The 14327-nt window shown below is 48.6% G+C and overlaps 1 protein-coding gene across 4 annotated transcripts in view; it reads left to right on the top strand.

Moving 5' to 3' along the window:
• The window catches only part of HIP1 (huntingtin interacting protein 1), a 135409-nt gene that overhangs the window by 87779 nt on the left and 33303 nt on the right, over positions 1-14327 (top strand). For all 4 annotated transcript variants that reach the window (XR_011485276.1, XM_070460233.1, XM_070460234.1 and 1 more), the window contains exons 3-7: positions 3093-3235; positions 3481-3537; positions 8158-8238; positions 13000-13076; positions 13510-13571. Coding sequence is in view for 3 of the 4 variants with exons in the window: in XM_070460233.1 (XP_070316334.1) it covers positions 3093-3235; positions 3481-3537; positions 8158-8238; positions 13000-13076; positions 13510-13571 (420 nt within the window). In the remaining variant the exon portion in view is untranslated. The remainder of the gene's footprint in view (positions 1-3092; positions 3236-3480; positions 3538-8157; positions 8239-12999; positions 13077-13509; positions 13572-14327) is intronic.

Below are 14327 nucleotides of genomic sequence, written 5' to 3'. Positions count from 1 at the left end.
AATGTTGAAAAGATCCCCTCCATGCAGTTTGAGTTTTAAAGCCTAAAGATCTCACAGAACAGTTATTCTTTATAGGTACTTTTTTTTTTTAATTGAGTATAGCTGCTTTGTATAGTTAGTTTCTGCAAAGTGAATCAACTGTTCAGTTCAGTCCCTCGGTCGTGTCCGACTCTTTGCGACCCCATGGACGCCAGCACGCCAGGCTTTGCTGTCCATCACCAACTCCCGGAGCTTACTCAGACTCATGTCCATCAAGTGTGATGCCATCCAACCATCTCATCCTCTGTCGTCCCCTTCTCCTGCTCAATCTTTCCCAGCATCAGGGTCTTTCCCAATGAGTCGGTTTTTCGCATCAGGTGGCCAAAGTATTCGTTCGCATCAGGTGTCCACTCCTGGAGGGCTGGGGAGTGGGTCTTATTTTTCTTTGTATCCCCGAGTCCCTGACATGAATTGGATGCATTTAGATGCTTTTAAAATTGAAGACAGACAGAGGGGTCTGCTTGCCTGTTTCCACGCCGGCGTGCCCAGCCAGCTCCACGCCTGCCCTGGCTCCTGTTTGGCAGATCGCTCTTGGGTAAAGGGCTTCCCTGGTGGCTCAGATGGGAAAGAATCCGCCCGCAATGCGGGAGACCTGGGTTCGATCCATGTGTTGGGAAGATCCCCTGGAGGGGGGAATGGCTACCCACTCCAGTATTCTTGCCTGGAGAATCCCTGTGGACAGAGGAGCCCGGTGAGCTACAGTCCATGGGGTTGCAAAGAGCCAGACATGACTGAGCGATTAAGCACAGCAAAGGAACCACAGTCTGCCTCGAGAAGTCATCTCAAGAGAGGGTAGGGGGCTGGCTGTCTCTCCTCTTGGCTTCCTTCTAGTCCAAGGGGGCTGTGCTTGAGGTGAAACTAAGTTCAGAAATCACTCTCTTAAGAACAAAGGTTGGGGACTTACCTGGTGATCTAGTGGCTAACACTCCACGCTCCCACTGCGGGAGGCCCGGGTTCAAGCCCTGGTCAGGGAACTAGATCCCACAAGCCACATCTGAGAGCCGACACAACCAAATAAGCAAATTAAAAAAAATTTTTTTTTTAAATTTTAGTTATCTATATATTTATTTTTGGCCTTGCTGGGTCTTTGTTGCTGCTTGGGCTTTTCTTCAGTTGTGGCAAGTGGGGGCAACTCTTCATTGAAGTGCACGGGCTTCTCATTGCAGTGTTTTCTCTTCTTGGGGAGCATGGGCTCTAGGCATGCGGGCTCACTCAGTGGAGTTCCCCTGGCTCTAGAGCTCAAGCTCAGCAGTTGTGGCGCATGGGCTTAGCTGTTTTGAGGCATGTGGGATCTTCCCAGATCAGGGATCGAACCCACATCTCATGCATTGACAGTCGGGTTCTTTACCACTGAGCCACTAGGGAAGCCAAAAAATTTTTGTTTTAAAGGGTGATTTCAGCTTCCAGACCCAAAATTGTGTCTTCAAGGTGACCCCTCTCAAAATACAAATGTCAGTCAGTCCAGGGAGGGAATTTTACCACACCTTCTAGCTCAGAGGCAAAATAGCATGTCTTTTGGGTATGTCCCATAGTTTCTAACCTGAGGCAAGTCTTTCCTAAATGGTGCAGTGCCTCTTACTTGAGCCTGAACGTGCTGTGCTAAGTCACCTCAGTTGTGTCTGACTCTGTGACCCTATGGATTCTAGCCCACCAGGCTCCTCTGTTCATGGGATTCTCCAGGCAAGAATCCTGGGTTGCCATGCCCTGCTTCAGGGGATCTTCCTGATCAAGGGATCAAACCTGCATCTCTATGTCTCTTGCATTGACAGGAGGGTTCTTTAACACTAGCGCCACCTGGGAAGCCCAAGACCGGATTGTACTTGGGATTGATGATGCCCAGATACTGGGTGTGTGAGGCCTGTGCAAACTTCCATCACAAAAGAAATGTGGAAATCCTCTACTTTCCTCCAGAAGGGTTCCCTAATTACAGAGGCCTGGAGGTCTGTTAAAATCACTCGAGGCCAGAAGGACATTTATTAAACGCAAACCGTGGCAGGTTGTGCCATGGGTCACAGGTATGTTTGAAACTGGATCTCGGGGGCAGAATTCTGCACACAGGCAATTTAAGGTGTTAGAAGATGACGGCATCCCTGAGCGAGGCCAGGAAGGTTTTTAGAAGATGCTGAGTGAAAGAGTCGTTTTCTGTTTTTTTTTTCTTTGCTGTGCCACAAGGCATATAGTATCTTAGTTCCTTGACCAGGGATCAAACCAGCGCCCCCTGCAGTGGAAGCACATAGTCTTAACCCCTGGACTGCCAAGGAAGTCCCAAGAGTCATTTTAAATTTAGAGAAAATATTAATATATTTTAAACAAAGACTGCCGCTTTCAGGGTAAGAGCAGAGTGGCTAACAGGAGAGGAATCAGGTGCTACTTGGAACAGGAACCAAGGTGTCAGTAGCCTTGAAGAGCTGAAGCACGCCCTTGTTTTTGAATAGTGGATAAGAGGGAATTTTGAGAAGCCATATGGTGTTGCTAAAATATTAGCTGCAGTTATGTCCCCTACAAAGGCCCCAACACAAACTCAGAAAATCTAAAGGGCAGAGTCTCCCTTTCCACAGCAAAGTCCTAATTCCAACCAAAGCATCTTCCCACGAAAGGTCAGCCAGGACCACTGCTGGCCCAGCACTTACTTTGCAAATCAGGAAAGGCGCCTTTGTGCCATCCGTCAAAAAGTTGCCGATACCTGCCCAGCACTCCATGGGGTCGCTAAGAGTCGGACACGACTGAGCGACTTCCGTTTCATTTTTCACTTTCATGCACTGGAGAAGGAAATGGCAACCCACTCCAGTGTTCTTGCCTGGAGAATCCCAGGGACGGGGGAGCCTGGTGGGCTACCGTCTGTGGGGTCGCACAGAGTCGGACACGACTGAAGCGACGACGCCGCAGCAGCCCAGATCCATGGTGCGTTTGTTACAAGCGGCGCCCCCTGCTGGCTAGTGCTGGGGCGCCATGAATAAGGCACCGCCCCCATGGCGGCCTGCTGCAGGCCGCATCCAGGGTTGGTACCCAGGCAGGCCCCGTCCGCGCCTGTGTTTTCCATGACCCTCCTTCACCGTGCATACTGGGCACCCACCACGAGAAGGGAGCGCAGACCTTTTGGTCTGTTGTCAACCGGCTGCCCCTGTCCAGCAACGCAGTACTCTGCTGGAAGTTCTGCCACGTGTTCCACAAACTTCTCCGGGATGGACACCCAAATGTGAGTGCTTGGGGCTGCAGCGGAGGGGCGGGGAGCCTGGGACCCACGTGGGGAAAGTGCAGTTGCCTGAGTCACAGGGGCCACTGTCCACCCCTGCCCTGGGGATGGCAACTGCCCCCATCTCCTGGCCTTCTGGGTACCAATTTCAGAGACGGGTTCATCTCTCTCCCATCCCCATCTCTGCCCCCCACTGCAGACCCACCTTTCACCAGCCTCTGTCTCCTCTTCTCCTCTTCCCTCTCCAGGTTCTCAAGGACTCTCTGAGATACAAAAGCGAATTGAGCGACATGAGCAGGATGTGGGTGAGTTTGAACCCGCTCCTTGGGGCCACCTGTACCGCCTCGTCCTTCCGCAGAGGCCACAGAACAAGGAGTGTGGGATAGAACAAAGTCATCTCTTTTACCTTGTTTTGGATTTCTCTCACAAGCATCAGGGAGGGGTTCAGGGATGTCCCCACATGGAACCATGATATTCGCAGTCTCACCTGGAGTTCCTGGAAACTGTTGGGAGGTTCCAGGGCCAAAGAGTTTCTCCTGCCAATGGAAGCTCATGGCACAGTGCTTGCTCTCTGGGCCCTGGGATCCCTTGGCAGTGACACTGTCACAGTTCCTACTTCTTTCCTTCTCCTGGTCCCATTGGAGTCATAGCACCTTGAGAACTGGCATTCCCAATCTAAATGCCAGTGGTTTTTCTTTCCTGGTTAGGGATTCTTGGTGCCTTAGGAAGAGGGAGGAGGTAGGTGGCAAGATCTGAATGTGTTGAAAAGAGTGTTTTTATATACATACTAGAATCCCTCTAGATTCAAGCAGTATGTGTAAGGACAGGAGGTAACCTGCTTTTTGAAGAATCTCCCCAGTGGACGCTGATGTGTCTTTTTTGTCCCACTGGATAAGAACTGCTATGTTAGCCCTTTCCTTAAAATTCATACCTGTATCTGTCTGCACTCACAAAATGTTAGCAATTATGTAGTCCAATCTACCCATTATAGATGAGAAATACAGACCCAGAGAGAGGAAGCAGCTTTTCCTAAGTCATAAGACTAGTTAATCTGAACAGAGCAGAGATTTACCCCCAAGCTCCCAACTGTGTGCTAGAGAGTTTTCTGTTAAATTTCTGTAACATGGAAAGCTTAGGTCTTTTTCTTTTTTGTAGAATTTACCTGGTATATCTTTTTCCATCCTTTTACTTATAACTTTATATTTTAAATAGTTTTTACATGTATATGTATTGCATTGTGGCTAGAGAATCAATATGTTGATATTTCAAAGTTTTTTGAGCCTTGCTGTATAAGCTAATTCATGGTCAGTTTTTCTTTAATTGAACTGTAATTGACTTATAATATTAGTTTCAGATGTACTGCATAGTGATTGACTGATTTTTCTGTAATCTTTTGTCTTAGAAATGTATTTGCCAATAGCATTTCGTTGGATTCTTTAAAAATTCAAGATGGCAGTCTTTGTCTTTTAACTGGAACTTTACTCTGTTTACATTTATTATAATGGGTAATGTCTTTAGACTTATATCTCCTGTCTTATTTTATGCTATTTGTCCTATCTGTTTTGTTTCTATTTCTCTCATTGTTTACCTTCTTTTGGATTGATTGGGTATTTTCTTTCTCATTCAGTTTCCCCCTCATTACTAGTGGGAAGATAAAAAAATAAAAGCAGAGTTTTTTTTTTTTTAATCTGTTGATAATGTTATCTAAAAATTACAAAGGGTATGCTTAGGCTATCATTGTCTAAAATTCATGTCTTTGTTTCCTGTATAGCACAAAGACCTTAGAATATTTTAACACCATTCGTTCCCTCATATGCTGTTGTCATATATTTTAATTTTGGTTGTTTTTAAACCCTATATTTTATTTTAATTGTTGTATTTGGCGCTCTTCATCTCCTCTTACATCTCAGAGCGTGCATTCTTTCTGCCTGAATTATTTCCTTTAGAACTTCCTTTAGTGAGAGTCTGCTGGTGGGAAACAACCACTTTTACTTGATGGAGAATGTCTTTATTTCACCCTCATTTATGGGAGATATTTTCTCTGACTTTAGAATTCTGGGATGATAGTTCTTTTCTTTTAGCACATGGAAGATATTAGTCAAGATACCCTTCCACTGGTTTATGGCTTCCTTCATTCTTATGAAGTCTGCTGTCAACCTCATCATTGTTCTTTGAAGCTAATCTGTATTTATTTTTTCTGTTTTTAAGTTCTTATTATGTATCTAAGTGTGAATTTAGTTTAGATTCTTTGGACTTCTTAAATCTGTAGGTTATTATCTTTTATTAGTTTTGAAAAGTTCTCATTGTCTTTTCAAATACTGCTTTTGCTTCATTCTGTCTTTTCCTCTGAGACTCTGGTTAGCAGCATTTTCAACTTTCTCACTATGTCCATGCCTTTAAACGACTGTTTCATTTTTTTTCTGTTTGTCTCTGTACTGCATTCTGGATAATTTCAGTAGATCTAGTGTTCGTCTCACTTATTCCCCTTTCAATAAGGTCTAATCTGTTGCTAAACCTCTCCATAAGGTTTTCAATTTTAGTGTCATTATCATTTCTTGGAATTCTAGGTTTTGTTTTGTTTTCAGATCTGCTTGGCACTCTTTATAATTTATTGTGCCCTGCATATATTTTAAAACAGTCTCTAATTTATTTAGGCTTATTAAATATATGATTTCATATATCACTTTTTATACTTGCAGTATCTAAAGTCCTTAGAGATCTGTTTCTGCCATCTGTTGTTTTGGTGAATTTTCTTCATGCTATGTAGTTTCTTTTTGTGCTTAGTTATTTTTCTACTGTGAATTGCTCATTTTCCTGGAGATTTTTTTCAGTGGGAATTCTTTGAATTCTAACAAAGGCAGGTTCCTCCAGAGAGAATTGGCATTTGCGTCCATTGAGATCACTCTAAATTAAATTCTCAACTTAAAAGTTTTATGAATTCTGAGCAGATCCCCTTGATAACTAGCTCATGGTTCAATTCTTGGAAGTCGTTTTTCCCTCCCTCTGATCATAACAGTGGTTTAAGGCAGTGGATTTTCTTTGCAGTCCTCGGGGGGACTCCTTCAGTGCAGAAGTACGTGTGTGTTATTTCCAATTTACCCTTAATTCCTCTGATCCAAGAAGGCAGTTGGCTGTTCCCCTAGACTCTTCAAGTTGGGCAGGTGAGAGCCGTGCCTCCAGTTCAGAGACTGGAGACTCTGAAAGCCAAAACTCAGGGTCATTCGATATGAGAAAGTATCTCCCCGCCCCCACCCCCATTTTGACCCCATCAAGTCATTTGCTCTCTGAATATCTGAATTACTTAGTTTCTGCTCTGAAGATTCCTTACTCTCTTGCTAGCTCATTAATACCTTCAAAGCGTTTTTAATGTCTCATTCAATATTGTTAGTAGTGTTCAGTGGGAAGGTCAACCCTGATACCTAGCCCACCTGCCTTATCCAAAATATAATTCTTCTATGTTGTCTGTCTCTTCCATTTGACTAAGACTTTCTGAACTTAGAAGCCTCTTTTACTTTTTTTTTTTTTAATTAAGACCTTTTGTTTTTTTAAAGCAGCTTTGTGACCCCATGGACTATAGAAAGCAGTTTTAGGTTCGCTGAAAAACTGAGTGGGAAGTACAGAGATTTTCCATGTACCCAGCATCCAAACATGCATTATAGCCTCCTCTATTATCAGCATCCTCCACGACAGCGGTGCATTTGCTGCAGTGAATGAACCTACGGACACATCCATCATAATCCCCGAAGTCTGTAGTTTTCAATACAGTTCGCTCATGGTTGTTGTACATTCCTTGTTGTTGTTAGTCGCTCAGTCGTGTCCAACTCTGTGACCCCTTTGACTGTAGCCCCCCAGGCTTCTCTGTTCATGGAATCAGTTCAGTTCAGTGGCTCAATCGTGTCTGACCCTTTGCGACCCCATGGACTGCAGCACGCCAAGCTTCCCTGTCAATCACTAACTCCTGGAGCTTACTCAGACTCATGTCCACCAAGTCGGTGATGCCATCCAACCATCTCCTCTGTCACCCCCTTCTCCTCCTGCCTTCAATCTTTCCCAGCATCGGGGTCTTTTCCAATGAGTCAGTTCTTCGTATTAGGTGGCCAAAGTATTAGAGCTTCAGCTTCAGCATCAGTGCTTCCAATGAATATTCAGGACTGATTTCCTTTAGGATGGACTGGTTAGATCTCCTTGCAGTCCAAGGGACTCTTAAGAGTCTTCTCCAACATCACAGTTCAAAAGCATCAATTCTTTGACTGTCAATCTTCTTTATGGTCCATGGAATAGCTCCATAATTTTACCTTTTCCAGATTCCATATAGTTGAAATCATACAGTATGTAGTCTGAATTTTCAGACTTGGGTCCATTTTTTTAATGGAATTGTTTGGTTTTTTATTGTTGAGTCTTCAGAGTGTATTTATACATTTTAGGTAACTGTCTTTTATGAGATACGTCCTTTGCAAATATTTTCTCCCAGTCTGTGGCTTATCTTCTCATTCTCTCGACAGTGTCTTTTGTAGAGCAGAAGTTTTTAATTTTAATGAAACCCAACTTATCAATTATTTCTTTCATGGTTTGTGCCTTTGGTGTTATATCTAAAGAGCCCTTGCCATACTCAAGGCCATCCAGGTTTTCTCTGTGATCTTTTAGGAGTTTTATAGTTTCGTATTTTACATTTCAGTCTCTGATCCATTCATCTTTCACTTTTTGACCCTTGTGCATTTTCCCATGATGATCTCTGGTGATCAGGCTGAAGATGACTTGCTTGCAGTGTCCTTTTTTATATTTTCCAAATTTTCAACAGGGGATATATGTCATTTTCATACTCGGGGTGGGGGGAATGTATTCTTTTAAAATGACATCCTGGCTGTAGGTCTTCCGACCCAGTGTTCTCAGTGTTGACACCCTGCTTTCTTTCCTGTTTGTCAAAGGGCCACCTGAGTGAAGGGTATGGGCAGCTTTGCAGCATCTACCTCAAACTGCTGAGAACGAAGATGGAGTATCACACCAAAGTGAGTCTTTTCAACAATTCTGCTGGCCTTGTCAGCCACCCCTCACGTACCACCCCACCTCCATCCCGCCCCGGGCTGTCCCGTCTCCTCACACCTGCCTGGGCCTTTCTGGTTTGTGTTTTGGCAGTGCTGGGTCTTGGTTGCAGCACCAGCATCTCTCTGTGAGGTGCACGGACTTCTCTTGTGGAGCACAGGCTCCAGAGCATGTGAGCTTTGTTGCCACAAGACATTTGGGATATTAGTTCCCCGACCAGGGATCGAACCTGTGTCTTCTGCATTGGAAGGCAGATTCTCAACCAGTGGACCGCCAGGGAAGTCCCCCCTGGCCACGCTTAATTGTCAGGTTTTCCAGGTAATAAGATGGCCTGGCTTCTCAGGGAATGCTCACACCATATCCCCGCTATGTGAGAGGAAATATTTTATAGAGTGACCACAGTCAGTGAGATGTGACTGGGATGTGGCCTGGGTCCTCTGCACATTTTGTTCCCTATTTTGCAAATAGAGAAACCTGATCCACCACATGTGTTCATTCATCACGTCGTATCCAACTCTTTGCGAACCCATGGATTGTAGCCCGCCAGGCTCCTCTGTCCGTGGGATTCTCCAGGTGAGAATACTGGAGTGGGTTGTCATTTCCTCCTCCAGGGGGTCTTCCCAACCCAGGGATCGAACCTACGTCTCTTGTGTCTCCAGCACTGGCAGGTAGATTCTTTACCACTAGCGTGACCTCAGAAGCCTGGGCCACTAGGTGGCCTTCTGAAAATATTTCAGAGGCACTGACTTCACTGGTAATAGAAATAACTCCTTCCGTTCATGTAATAAGCATCCGCACAGGACCTTCTGTTCAAGATACGACTTTAGTTAGTTACACACCTAAGCATATAAAACTATGTGCCAGATGGCATATAAGGAGAAAGGGTCTGCTCTTTAGAAGTTCACAGATCCATTGGGGAGAGGAAGTTACACACTTGTAGTAGCCGTGTAACAGTGCCAGGTCTGTGCGCCTTTATAAAAGTGCCAGGGATGTTTTGAAAAGATGGAGGGGTGGGCCTTGAGGTGGTCCTTGAAGGATGGGCGTGGTGTCAATAGGAGGTAAGGAAGAACGCCCCGACAGGTGGGAGGGGAAGCGGCCTGACTTAGGGAGCTGGCCGTGGAAGTAGAGAAAGGAGGAACTCTAAGAAGAAATACCATAACTTGGTGTATTTTATCTCCACTATTTTTTGTATACTCACGGGGTATCTTTGATTGATGAAAACCATCCTAGTCGGTTCAACCTTTTTTGAATATCTTGTAATCCTCACGACAACCCTATAAACATGTACAATCATATCCTAGGAAAGTAAAACTCAGACGGTGGCTGGGTCCCTTGCCTGAGTCACAAGCTCCTCGGTGGTGAGGTGGGATTTGAACCTCGGCCAGGTCGATGTAGAAGCTCGTGCTGTTCTCAGTGACCACCTTTACTCCCCTCGTATATCACTGAGGGTCTACCCTGGGCTAGGGCGAAGTGAGGTTCTGGAGAAAGAGGGATAGACTTTGCTGCTGTCTTTGGGAGTCGCAGTCTGGTTGGGAGAGAAGAAGGAAGACCCACAGAAGTGAGTTGTGGGGTGTCTTGCCCAGGTTTGGGCAACCAGGTGGGCTTCTAGCAGGTGGTGACACCTGAGCTCTGCCTTAGGGCATTACAATTATCTGTGCTGGATATAGTTTACCCCAGAGTTTAATGGCTTAAAACAATAACAGTCTGTTATCTCTGACATTCTCTTGGTCTGGGGTTCCACAAGGGCTTGGCCAGCAGTTCTGGCTGGGGGCTTCCCATGCAGTTGCAGTCAGATGCCAGCTGGAGCTGAAATGGTGGGGGGCTGGTCTAGCATCTCTTCACAAAGTCTCAGCACTAGTCAGGGCTTCCTAGCAGCTGGGTGAGTTGGCCAAGAGAACAGGTAGAGTGCGTGGCATTTAGATGCCCCAGCCTCTGAAGTCACAGTGTCCCTCCCACCATCCTGTGTTGGAAAAGGCCATCACGGAGGTTCCTAGAGTCACAGGGAGGGGACTGTCATCACTCCAGGTGGAATATTGGGGTCACATCATAAAGAGAGGGTGTTGAATGGGATATGTCGCAGCAGCCACAGTTCGCCCTCTGGTCCCCCCATTCCCATCTCTCTCTGCCTGCTGTGGAGTACTTCCTCCCCATTCTCCAGACCACAGGCTGCCACTTAGCGGGTGGAGAGGAAGGGGCAATGAGGAAGGGCAGGGTGGGTGTTCCTGGCGGTGGATCAGCTGAAGACATAAGGGCGGGAGGCCCAGGACACTCTGGTGTCCACATGGCACCATCAGGAGACCCACGTTAGTGTGAGGAGCAGGCGGGGTGGAGAGTGACAGGTGCCTGGGCTGGTGCGAGGTCATCCACTCGGTGTGGAGGGTGACTTGGGGAGAGCTGGGCTGTCGGTGTGAAAGATGGGGAGAGCCAGAATTAGACATTTATCTCTGGGATGAGGGTCAGGGACTTCCTGAAGACTGGCAGGAAAGGGAGGAGAGGCGGGGACAACAGCTAGAGGAAGATGTGGGGCCATGGGAAAGACCTGGACCACGGGATGCGGGCAGGAGCCTAAGGAGGCAGGTGGAGCCGTGGGTGCTCTGCACTGTGGGTTCCTGGAACACTGAGCAGGTGTGCGTGTCTCCCTGTGTCCTGTGTGTGGCCCAACATCTAGCCCAGAACAGGGGCTCAAGTGGAATTTGTTGGATGAGCGAGAGAAGGAACCAGAAGCTAGATTGGTTCAAATAGCGCACAGGGAGGGGCTGATCCTGAGTCAGGAAGGAGGCGGCAACTTCTCTGAAGCTGGAGGAAGGGCAGGGCAGGCGGGTACCTTTGAAGCAGGGAAGGGAGTGGGAAGCAGGATGCTGAGTTTCGATGTAAGAATGCAAGAACATGACGTGATGAGGTGCTGAGGGTGATGGCGTGGGAGCTGGGTACCAGGTGCAGAGTTGGGCAGTTGTTGATGGGAAGGGGAACCGGCGGGCCAGTGGCAAGGACTGTTGTTAGTTGCTCAGTCATGTCTGAAGCTCAGTCGTGTCTGACTCTTTGCCACCCTATGGACTATAGCCTACCAGTCTCCTCTGTCCATGGAATTTTCCAGGCAAGAATACTGGAGCGGGTTGCCATTTCCTTCTCCAGGGGATCTTCCTGATGCAGGGATTGAACCCGGGTTTCCTGCACTGCAGGCAGATTCTTTACTGTCTGAGCCTCCACGGAAGCTCCAGCAAAGGCTGTGAAGGGGCAGTAGAGCTAGAGAGCGGGCTTCCCGGGGGCTCAGTGGTAAGGAATCCGCCTGCAGTGCAGAGCCTCAGGAGACCTGGGTTCGATCCCTGGGTAGGGAAGATCTCCTGGAGGAGGGGCATGGCAGCCCACTCCAGTATTCTTGCCTGGAGAACCCCGTGGACAGAGGAGCCTGGCGAGCTACAGTCCGTAGGATCTCGAGGAGTCAGACACGACTGAAGGGACTTAGCAGGCACGCACGCCGAGCTAGAGAGCGCAGTTTCATAGTGATCAGTTGTGAGTCATTCTCCAAGGAGATGGGCAGCTGGTCTGAGACACAGAGCATACGACAGCGATCCAGGCTCACTGGGCTTAACGGCAGTATGGTGTGAGGACAGGCAGGAGCAAAGATGAGGACAAGGTGCCTGCCAGAGGTGCCATCCTGTCCAGACCCAATGAGAAAGTCAGCACAGCCAGAAGGGGGCGATAAAGGAACCGGCTTGAGAACTTCCCTTTGGTGGTCCAGTGGTTAAGACTCTGCGCTTCCAATGCAGGAGATGTGGGTTTGATCCCTGATCAGGGAACCACACGCTGCAGGGTGCAGCCAAAAAATAAAATAAATCAATTAAAAAGAAAAGCAACCGGCCTGAGTCTCTGAGACAGAGGAGCCGGGGTGGTGGGCCTCAGGGCAGGAGGGGGCTGCAAGGGTGTTACAGCCAGAGACGGAGGAGCCCGAGTGGAGGGTTTCTGACTTCAGAGCCTGAAGAACTCACCCTGGAATTTAGAGCTCCCTTGGTGGACTGGTCACCCATCTCTGTGCTCCCCTCCACCTACCGGCTGCCCTGTGTTCCCTCCGCTCCCAACAGACCACACTGAGAAAGACAGGAAACTACAGATACTCAACAGCTGATAATCCCAGATAACCTCCCCTGACTGCGGGGGTGCTTCCTGTAATCTTCTCCAACCTTCAATTTCTTTTACTAATTCCATTTTGCTAAACTTAATGTGAGAATCGGTTTGCCTGGCCCTGAACTCAAAATAGCGGCTTCCGGAAGTGGTCAGAGGCCAGTGGGAAGCCTGAATAGGATTCGGAATGTACTGAGGATAAGCAGAGGCTACACTGACTGCCTGGTGTGGGTGTCAGGTTGAGGAACGCCAGCAGTTGCGCGCTGGGTGTCCTTGCCCCCCAGAGACGATGTCCGTGCTATAGGCTGTGGGGGTGGGACCCTCCCTGGGGCCCCAGGCATGGGATGGAACCTTCCCTATGTTGACGAGTGGGGGGTGTTCTTTGCTGTGAGCCAGCCATTCACGGGACTTCTGCACGCGCACATGTGTGTGTGTCTGTGTGTATGGTTGTGAGCGCTACCACATTCCCCGGGGAGCATGCAGGCACCCACACCAAGCAGAATCCAGCCTGTTGCTGCCGGAGCTCAATGGGGCTTGGTGTGTGTGATGTCAGCTATAGAGAGAGCTCTCGGGGTACCCTGTTCTGACTTCCTCTGCCTCCCTCCCAGAACCCCAGGTTCCCAGGCAACCTTCACATGAGTGACCGGCAGCTAGAGGAGGCTGGAGAGAGTGATGTCAACAACTTGTAAGTGGGCCGAGGGGGACGGGAGCTTGTGTAGGTTAGACCCTCAGTTCCGGTTAGGGTCACAGAGGGCCTGAGGGCAGGGCCGGTGGCTGAGCGGGGACAGAGCCGCTAAGTGACTTGACCTTGGGGCCGCTGACGGCTGGTGCCTCGTCCAGAACCCTTCCAGGATGTTCCCCACTCCAGGCCTCCCTTCTCTGGGCCCCTCTGCCCTTCCAACACGGCGTGGAACCTGCCCGCTTTCTCTACCGCTGCCACTGTTGAAGTCGCCCTGCTTGATCTTCCAATGTTTTTAATAGCCACCGAGGTGGGGGCTGAGACGCGGAGCTGGTGTGTGTGTGTGTGCGTGCACACGTGTGCACGCGTGCTGTGGCGGCAGCGCAGGGACAGTGGCCTCGGGCCGTGGAATATGAGCTCTCTTTCCTCTTGGGTCCAGTTTCCAGCTGACAGTGGAGATGTTCGACTACCTGGAGTGTGAACTTAACCTCTTCCAAACTGGTGAGTCTCCCTCCCGTCTGGCTCAGGCTTTCCTAGCCATCACCTGACCCGCAGCCTGGTTCCTTCCTGGGAGCAGCCGGGCCAGGAAGATGGAGCTGCCCCTCTGCATCTGTGCCCTCGGCCCTGGCACAGGGAGTGCTTGAAGCCCAGGGGCATCCTCAGAGTCACGTGCCCGAAGGACCTCAGTTCCCCACCGAGTTGGCCTCCCTTCTAAGCCCAGGCCTCCCAGAGTCCAAAAACCCTTCTGGCCTCTCTGACAGTCCCTGGACTGTGGCCCCAGCACTGGCTGGTCCTTTGGCCCAGACCTATCTGCCACTCAGCTGGGCTGGCCCTCAGGATGTGTTTCTGCTGAGGTGGTCTGCACAGTCACCCTTTGTGCCCCAGCATCCCATGGTACTTGGCTCTGTTCCCATATGCATTGATCCCTAGGGTTATTAGCAATATATGCTGAGCTCCTCCTCAAAAATCAGGAACTGGGCCCTGCTCACCTCTGTTCTAGCCCCGTGCCTGTCATTGCAAGTGCTCAACAACCAAGTTCACGAACACTTGCTTTTTAAATGAATAGCAGTGAAGAAACACCAAGTGGACAGAGTTCATAAACTGATGTCAACATCCATCTGAATGCTCTGGAAGTATCTGGGGTGAATTAGTTAGAATTTTCTAGAGAGCTACCCAAGTCTGTACACACGCCTCCATTGTTGAATGCTGGTGGTTTTCTCATCCTGGAGAGAGTGCTGATTTGGAATCAAGAGCCTC

Source organism: Odocoileus virginianus, chromosome 33, assembly GCF_023699985.2.
Source record: "Odocoileus virginianus isolate 20LAN1187 ecotype Illinois chromosome 33, Ovbor_1.2, whole genome shotgun sequence".
Classification (NCBI taxonomy): domain Eukaryota; kingdom Metazoa; phylum Chordata; class Mammalia; order Artiodactyla; family Cervidae; genus Odocoileus; species Odocoileus virginianus.
The sequence above is the reverse complement of the archived record's forward strand: the minus strand, read 5'-3'. Positions and strand labels throughout refer to the sequence as shown.